At 61.0% G+C, this 9,053-nt stretch overlaps 1 protein-coding gene across 1 annotated transcript; it reads right to left on the reverse strand.

Annotated features, from left to right (window-relative positions):
• Positions 1 to 817: 817 nt before the first annotated feature.
• On the reverse strand, positions 818 to 6,607 carry GABRD (gamma-aminobutyric acid (GABA) A receptor, delta). Its single transcript, XM_011987226.1, has 8 exons — positions 6,498 to 6,607; positions 6,152 to 6,219; positions 5,816 to 6,036; positions 3,906 to 3,988; positions 3,250 to 3,387; positions 2,278 to 2,433; positions 1,803 to 2,020; positions 818 to 1,583 (listed from the first exon to the last, which is right to left on the reverse strand). The coding sequence occupies exons 1-8, from the start codon at positions 6,604 to 6,606 to the stop codon at positions 1,284 to 1,286; spliced, it is 1,293 nt and encodes a 430-aa protein (XP_011842616.1). The 5' UTR covers position 6,607; the 3' UTR covers positions 818 to 1,283.
• Positions 6,608 to 9,053: the final 2,446 nt, after the last annotated feature.

Consider the following 9,053-nt stretch of genomic DNA (forward strand, 5'->3'; position numbering starts at 1 on the left):
TTCCAACTGCTCCCTTCAGATTCTTCCACAAGTAATGACCCGGTGCCCTGGAAAACCTGGACCCCCCATTAAGAGCTGCCTGTCAGCTCCTTGGGCTGCAGTGTGCTCACCCCATGTCCATGGCAGTGGCAGCAGGTGGGAAAGGGCTGTGGTGTTTGTGGGGCCTCGGTGGCCTCCAAATGTCTATCCTCACATCCAAGAAGGGACCATGGTGACACCTAGCCCTGGATACCCCCTGGACCAAAGGCCTCAAGGACCAATGGGGTGGCAGCTCCTCTAGCTCCCTCTAGGCCTCTGCACCTCGGCCCTCCCTCAGTACCCCAGACATGGCTCATCTGGGATCCAGCCCCTGAGCCCCTGTGTCCCTGAGTCTCTGTCCCCAAGTCTGGTGTTGAGCTCCAGGATCTCAGAAAGGCACCTCAAAAGCTCCAGGCTTTGGGACCGGCGACCCTGAGCTCACTCCCCGACACTGTGGTGCAGGCTCCTGCCTCACGCCCCTGGAGAAAATGGCCTCATCACAGCACAGGGACATAGATGAAGTGACCCAGTGCCTGAAGCCAGCATCACAAAAACTGGTTCCTCACTTCCTGAAGCCCTTCCCTCGAAGCCTGCCCTGCTGACAAGGACAGCCTCCTTCCCGGGACCTCGACCCACTGTTTCCGTTGGGCAAGGCGTGTGTTCAACCCTGAGTGTTCTCTGGGCTTCCACAATCAGCTCCACCCAGACACCGCCCGGGAAGCCTGCAGCTGGAGAAGGGTGTTCCGGGCACCTAGGGTGGGCTCTAGGCACCCCAGGAGTGAAGCGCGGCACCGCGAGAGAGAACGAAGCGGCCCCCAGGCCAAGGCTTTATTTCATGCTGGGGCCAGAGAGACCTCACCAACGCCTTCACCGCTCACCGGATGGACGTCCGCTCCCACCTCCTCCCACGCTCCGATCCCCATCCCGCACAGCAGAGACCTAGAAACCAGGATCACTTTCTGAGCCTAAAAATCCGCGGCTCCCTCAAGGGCCCAGACCCCAGCCTGGCTCAGTCTCTCAGTCAGACCCTCTGCTTCTTCATCTGTGCGGGTCTCGCGCTGCCTCCTGGAGAGCCCCAGGCTGGCCTTTCGGGTGAGGTCAGAGCTCAGGGAGGCCGAGGCTTCCTCTTGTTTTCCGTGGCCGACTGTCATCCCACTTTGAAACACGCAGAGAGGGAAGGTGGACCAAGGGCTCTTTCTCCCAGGAGGTTTCTGGGCAGCCACCGCCGGGCGCCAGGACAAGCGAGGGTGGCCTGAGTCCTGCGCTCACATGGCATACGCCGCCCAGTAGATGACATTGACGGCCGCGAATGCCGCAGGGAACACAGCGCGGGCGTAAATGTCAATGGTGTCTGCGTCGATGGGCCTGAGCCGGGCGCGGATGCCCCCCTGGCCTCCTGAGCGGGCTGCCCCCTCCTTCTTCATCTCCCCCGTCTCCACCCCCACCGACCTGTAGGAGCCCATCAGGTTCCCCGGGACGCGGCGCTGCCGGCGGGAGATGGCCAGTTCCTGCGTGACGCCGGCAGCAGAGAGGGAGAAGAGGACGATGGCGTTCCTCACGTCCATCTGCACGGGGGCCAGTGGGGGAGACAGGGCTGAGCGCTGGGGTGCAACTCCCAGGGCCCTGGACCACAGGTGCTCCCATGCAGGGCCCCGCCTGGGCCAGCAGCTCCAGCCCCCCACGCTCAGGGAGCACAGCTGGGACCCACAGTGGGCTGGAGCAGCTGAGGGGTCTTCGTTGGGGCCCCCAGCAGTGCTGTCCCTGGTTCAGTCCCAGGCCCTCACCTCTGCCCTCGGCCTGGAGACCTTGACCTTGGCCTTGGCCTTCTGCTTCTTCCTGTAGTCGGCATTGAAGTGCGCGAAGGCGTACTCCACCAGGGCGGCAAACACGAAGACGTAGCAGATCCAGAAGTAGACATCCAGTGCCTTGATGGCCGATGCCCGTGGCAGGGAGGAGCGGGCACTGACCATGAGCGTGGTCATCGTCAGCACCGTGGTGATGCCTGCCGGGCACAGGTGGTACCATCATTGTAGCCCTGCCCTCACGCCGTCCCACCCCCAGCCTTGGTGCCTGTGACCCACGGATAAGGGTCCGCTGCCCCCCACCCCCATGCCCACCCCAGGGAGCAGGTCCTGCTCCCCTGACCCGGCCTGGCCCAGTGGGCCATTGCCCCAGGACAGCTGGCATGGTCCGGAGGCCAGTGCTGGGCCCCCAGCTGAGGGATGAGAAGCTGGGCCCCTCGGAGCATCGGCCCCGTACCTAGAGACACCCTGGCGGGCACCGCTGCCTGGCTAATCCAGAAGGAGACCCAGGACATGGCGACCAGCAGGACGGAGGGCATGTAGGACTGGATGATGTACACGCCGCGGTTCCTCCGCAGGTGAAAGTGCAGGCTGAGCCGCGGGAACTGGCCGGCTGCCGGGACAGCCACTGTCAGCACCTCTGTCCCTGCCCAGCCCAGCCCAACCGTGGGACTCAGGGGCGGCAGGGCTTGGCAGCTACGGGGCCCACAGCAGGGCTCAGAAGAGAGACTTAGACCCCTGCCCTCCCCACCAACCACATGGCCTGAAATGTCTGGGGGTCTCCGGCCCTAGGTCTGGCCACAGGACAGGCTGGTCCTGAGCAGTGTAACCCAGAGGAGGAGAGAGGCTGAGGCTGCTGCTGGCCTCACGTTTGCTGGACTGACCCTGAGGGACCCTCGCAGCCAAAGGGGAGGGCGCACTCCTTTCTCTCCTAACACTCCTGCGGGCACAGCCAGGCTCTGGAAGGAGCTGGCACTGGGCTCACCCGCTCTGGATGACTGGGGACGGGGGGCGTAGGAGTGGGAAAGTGGAGCTGGGAGACAAGGTAGACAAGGAAAGCTTGGCCCCTGAGCCCTGCAGACCTGGGGCTAAGAGAGCTCCCCACACCCTCACGTTTGCTGTACACCTGGAGTGCTGGGAAGAGAGAGGACCGAGGAGTGAGATGGGAAGGGCTGACCCACGTCCATGCGATGGCAGGCCTGGCGGCCCTGGTGTGGGTGTAGCTGGTGCCAATGAGCAAGTTCCTAAGGCAGGAGCGTCCCAGCTGCATCCCCAGGGGCCCTGAGGGCCTGCGGGTGGCTTGGCGAAAAAGCATGAAAACCACAGGCGGGCACGCGCGGAAGGGGTGGCGGGCACATGCGGAAGGGGCGGCGGGCACACACGGAAGGGGCGGCGGGCACACACGGAAGGGGCGGCAGGCACACGTTACCGGACTTGAAGTTCATCAGCTCCGTGGTGAAGCGGTAGCTGGTGATGGTGAACTGAGCCAGCTGCAGCTTGTCCAGACCGTGGATGTGCTCCTGGCTCTCTGACCAGTAGTAGACAATGTCCTCCGATGAGTAACCGTCTGCAGGAAAAGCACACAGGTGGGCGGCAGAGCCTGGTCCTGCCCCGGGAGCCCTGGCAGGAGCACTCTGTCCACACAGGAAGCCTGCAGGGAGCTGACACCATCATGATGGGGACCGAGCAGGACCCCAGCCAGGAGCGAGGAGGCCTTCAGCTCTGGGACCATGTTGGGCTTCTCTGGGCAGGTGGAAGGGACACAGATGGGGTCACCATCGTCAGGTGACACACAGGGGCTGCAGCACTGGCTTAACGATACCAATCCGAGTCATGTCTGGGCTCCACGGCCCGGCTCCTCAGGCATGGACGGACCCACAGGCCAGACTGCTCCAGGCCTTCCGGCCCCTTCTCCTCCTGCCCAGGCTTCTTGCTCATGCAGAAGCTGGTTTGGTGCTTTCCTGCACCCTGTGCCGGGCCAGCCTTGTCCAGGCCCTGGGCTGACAGTCTGAGACCCCATCCACTGCTGGAGAAGCCAGCACGGCCCTCGAGAGAAGCCCCTGCCCGCCTTGCGCGCCCACTCACAGCTCTCCAGCTCCAGCATGCACTCCTGCTCATCCATGGGATATTTGGCCAGGTCCATGTCGCAGGCCACAGTGGAGGTGATTCTGCCAAGACAAGCATGGCAGTGAGGCCTTGGGGGTGAGGCCAGCCCTCCCAGAAGCCTGGCAGTTCCCCTGTAGAGATGCCCCCTGAGTACCAGGGGCTGCCTGGAGCCCGAGCTACTTCTCAGGCTGTGTTTGTTAGTTGCCCAGAATCCAGGTAAACCTGAAAACTGCTCAACTTCAGAGACGCTTGCAAGTCTTCATTTAGGACTATCAAGAACTGGATTTCATTCATTCTCTTCAAAACGCTTGACTATTTAACTGGGCTGGGGGCCTACGGGGCAGGGGACAGCCTGAACGCCCAGGCCCTGGCCTGAGCGATGGCTGGGGAACACACAGGAATAGGCCCAGAGTCGCCATGCGCTTGATTTTCTAGGAGAGGTCAGATATTTAAATTCTTATGTAAAATATCCTGATTTTTTTGTTTGTTGATGAGACAGGGTCTCACTCTGTCACCCAAGCTGGAGTGCAGTGGTGCAATCTTGATTCACTACAGCCTCAACCCCCTGGGCTCATGTGATCCTCCCACCTCAGCCTCCCAAGTAGCTGAGACCACAGGTGCGCACCACCAAGCCCAGCTAATATTTTTTATTATTTTTGTAGAGGCAGAATCTCCCTGTGTTGCCCAGGCTGGTCTCGAACTCCCAGGCTGAGGTGATCCTCTCACCTCAGCCTCCAAAAAGTGTTGGGATTACAAACGTGACCCACTGCACCCGGCTGCCTCCTGATTTTTTTTTTTTTTTTTTTTTTTTTTTTTTTTTTTTTTTTGAGACAGAGTGATGTCACCAGGCTGGAGTGCAGTTGTGCAATCTCGACTCACTGCAACCTCCGCCTCCCGGGTTCAAGTGACTCTCCTGCCTCAGCCTCCCGAGTAGCTGGGATTACAGGCACCCACCACCACACCCAGCTAATATTTTGTATTTTTAGTAGAGACGGGTTTTCACCATGTTGGCCAGGATGGTCTCGATCTCTTGACCTCGTGATCCTCCCACCTCGGTCTCCCAAAGTGCTGGGATCACAGGTGTGAGCCACTGCAGGTGGCCACATGCCTCTTGATTTTTTTAAGTGTTGCGAGCTAATTCCATTTTTGAGAGGCATGTGTCTGAAAACAGGCTTTCAAACGAATGTGCGCACACACGTTCATAGCAGTGTTTTCACATTCACCAACGCAGGAAGCCACTCAGGCGCCCCTCGGCAGATGGATGGAAGGCAGGTGCAGCACGTCCCTGCCATGGGCTACTGCCCGGCTGTGAAGAAGAAGGCGCCCCTGACTCCAGCTTCAGCAGGGGTGAACCCTGAGGACACGGTGCTGAGTACGAAGCCGGAGTCATAAACGGTCCCACACACAGCGTGTGATTCCCTGTCGGTGAAATGTTTCTGTCTCTGACCAGATCCACAGAGACAGAAAGCAAACGGGTGGCTGCTGGGGCTCCAGGGGGTGCGGAGTGGAGAGCACCTACTCCGTGGCTGGGTCTCCTTTCGGGGTCCTGAAATGTTTTGGACCAGACAGAGGTGGGGTTGCACAACAGGGCGAATCTGCCAAATGCCACTGCATTGTTCACTTTACAAAGGTTAATTTTATTCCACCCCATTTTAAAAACCAAAAGGCACTGTGTTGGCCAAAAAGCCACATCTGCCGGCTTCCTGTCGGCGACCTTGGAGCGTGGATGTTTCCCCAGCAGCTGCGGGGATATAAATAACTGCGCAGCTTCTGCCCCCCCAGCTCCCGGCAGCAGGAACCGCTCGAGCTTTTCCAAGCCTCGGAGCGTCCAGGCGCCGACATGGGCCCGGGCAGGCTGTCCCCCAGGGCCCCGGTGGGCGGCCGCTCACCGGATGCTGTACAGGATCACGCCGTCGGGCTGCAGCCGGATGAGCTTGTTCTCCACTGTCACGTCGTGGAACCAGGCCGACTTGGCGTTCACGATGAAGGTGTCGGGCAGCCAGAGCTTGTCCACGAAGCGGCTGTCCAGGCCCAGGGTCTCATTGGTGTGGTTGTAGGAGAGCCTGCTGTCCCGCCAGCTCTGGTGCAGGAACACCGTCATGGTGTACTCCTGTGGAGGCGGCACAGGGGCCGGGGTCAGCCTCGCTCCGCCCCCAGGGGCATGCAGCCCAGGGCAGAGGCTGTGGGCACCCACCATGCCTGAGGCAGAGGCTTGTGGCACCTACCATGTTGGCCTCTGAGATGTGGTCGATGCTGGCCACCTCCAGAGCGAGGGCCACATTCACGGGAGGCCCTGCGAGGAAGGAGAAGAACTAAGAAGGGCTGAGGCCAGCTCAGCACGGGAGCCAGGGTGGGACCCTGCCAGGGTCCCAGTCACAGGCAGTCAGCCATCATGGCCCGAGAAGTTGCACCTCCCTGGCTGTCTCTGTGGGAGCCTGGCTCTGATGGAGCCCCCGGGGGAGAGCCAGGCTTCCCTGCCCAGAGCGCAGCCCGTAGCCCAGTGGGCCACACAGCCACGGCCTAGCCCGGGCCCCAGTGGCTCCTGCCTGCCGGGCCTGGGCCGCCCCTCACCTCCAATGCCAGGCCGAAAGTTGCGGGCATAGCCGGCTATCAGCCCATCCAGGTTGGGGAGCCAGGAGATCTCCAGGTTGGAGCCCACGTAGTCGCCAATGTCATTCATCGCTCTGCGGATGCAAGGCCACTGGTCAGACAGGAATTAATTTAATTCCACTGAGCCCGGGTCCCCTCCTGGGGATGCAGCACTGTTCTGGGCACCTGGGCCAGGGTGTGGGGGGCCACGGTGGGAGCCCTTGCAGACAGGGGCCTGGCCAGTCCCCGAGGCTCCGGCTGGACACAGGGAATCCTGGGAGGTCCTCAGCCTCTTCCACCGGCCCTGACCTGGCTTCCTCCTCTGACCTCAGTGCCCACTCTGCTCTCCTGACTTTGCGGGAGGTGGCCCTGGAGAGGGACAGAGCCCCTCAGTGTGGGCCAAGCTCCCAGGTTAACAGCCTCCCTCCTCAACCAGCCCACAGAGGCTGGCCTGGGGGTCTCCACCCCAGGGTCCCTCACCAAAGAGGTCTCCCTGTCGGCTTTTGAGGGCGAAGCTTCCCCCATTAGATGGTTTAGAGAAGAGGAATGTGAAGAAGAGGCAAGATGCAGGGACAGGAAGAGGACAGGGCCCCAAAACCCAGACCCACAGCCTCCTATTCTCTGTCTCCTCCCAGGAAGGCCTAGGGTGAGGCCCAGGTCCCCAAATGGCCATGTGTTTCTGCGGTTTAACTCGACCTCGGAGCAGCTCGGGGCAGCCAGCAGAGCCATGGGGGCGCTCAGGCTTGAGGGAGGCGTCTCCTCCCTATATACACCGTGCTGCCAGAGCCCGGAGCACCCCAGCACCCCCGGCCCCCATCTGCTCACCTGCACTGGGTTGAACAGTGTCCGCAAAATGTACATCCACCCAGAGCCTCAGAATGTGAGCTTATTTGGGAATAAGGTCTTTGCAGAGGTAATTAGTTAAGATGAGGCCATACTGGATCGGGTGGGCCCTAAACCCAAGGCCTGGTGTCCTTAGAAGGGAAGAGGGAAGAAGCTGGTGACTGTGCAGGCAGGGATTGGGGTGAGGTATCCACAGGCCAAGGGAGGCCAGGGTTTCCAGCCACCGCCGGAGCTGGAGACAGGCTGGGGACAGAGGTTCCCTCAGAGCCTCCAGGGGAACCAGCCCCACCCACACCTTGATTTCAGGCTCCTGGCCTCCCGAGCAGCGAGAGAATAAGAGTCCGTTGTTTCAAGCCGTCCATTTCCTGGCGATTGTCACACCCGTCCTCCTGCACACAGGACGGGGATTGGTCCCAGGGCTGGGGCCTTGAGATTAACCTCCCTGTATTCTTGGAATCATTTCTATCCAAGGGGGTGGCAGAGTGGCTTCAGACATGGCCTCCAGGTCACCAGGCCCCTGAGCCTGGCCCAAGCCCTCCCAGAGAGATGAGGGGTCAGGGCCTGAGTCAGCAGCCTCCGCCTCAACAAGCCTAGAGACAGATTTGACCCCAGTTCAGACACAGCCTTGAGCGGGTGCCGCATGCTGGGCCACTCCACAGGCCACCAAGAGCAGAGCACAGTCCCAGGCCTCCTCCACGCCTGGTTCCCCAGGACCCAGCTGATGGCCCCTCCCCTCCTTACAGTGGGGGCACAGTCGTTGGCCTCCTGCTCCCTCAGAGACTGCGACCTGGGCTCGAGGCACCCCTCCACGCTGCCTGTCTGGCGCAGTCAAGCTGAGGCCGGGCCACCAGCCCCACCCCGTGCAGCCCCCTCCCAGCACCCCGCACAGCGCACCTGCAGCCCACTCTGCTTGTCTGCCTCTCCAGCTCCAGCCTCCTTGAGTCCTTGGCTTCCCAAGGGAGGGGCAAGTGGGTCTGGTGCTTCAGGCTAAGTCCTGCCGGGGAGCTGCAGGGGCGGCTCCAAATCTTAAACCCACAGTTGCGGAGAAACACTGGGAAGGACGCAGGGAGGCAGACACTCTCCCTGCCTCTCCCTACGTCCAGCCTCAACCCTGCTCCACACACTTTATCCTCAGGTGCATCCTGGGGCCCCCGAAGACCACCAGGGTTTGGGAGGCAGCAGCAGGTGGGGGCTCAGGCCCTCTCCCTTTCCTTCAGAACCACTTTTCTTCTTGTTTTACATACTGACCTTTCAAAGATTTTGACTTTGAACCAAACGTTCCTTAGCAAACGAGATTTTGCCAACCCCAATCTGTCCTGGGCAACCGTGGTGGCCCAACTCTGGCAGGAGGAGACACCTGAAAGCAGCGTCCAGGGCTGCTATACATCCGGACCCACAACTCCGCACCCACTGGACCCCCAGAGTGGCCCAGCGCAGGGCTAAGGAGGGGCAAGCACTTTGGTAACAAAGGATAAGATGGAATCGAATTAAGTCCTGGCCAATTAGAAATGCAAATGGAAGTCACCCTGAAGGTCAGACGCAAAGGGATCTGAGTGAGGCTTTATTTTTGGACCAGCCCAGCTGCCATCTAGCCTGCCTGGAATGAGGCCATAGGAGACACCGTCCTTCCTGGGCCACGTCTCTTGCCCATCTCAGGGTGGTGGCACGTGTGGGGGGCATGAAGGCAAGACCAAG

Source organism: Mandrillus leucophaeus, unplaced genomic scaffold, assembly GCF_000951045.1.
Source record: "Mandrillus leucophaeus isolate KB7577 unplaced genomic scaffold, Mleu.le_1.0 Scaffold305, whole genome shotgun sequence".
Taxonomy (NCBI): Eukaryota; Metazoa; Chordata; class Mammalia; order Primates; family Cercopithecidae; genus Mandrillus; species Mandrillus leucophaeus.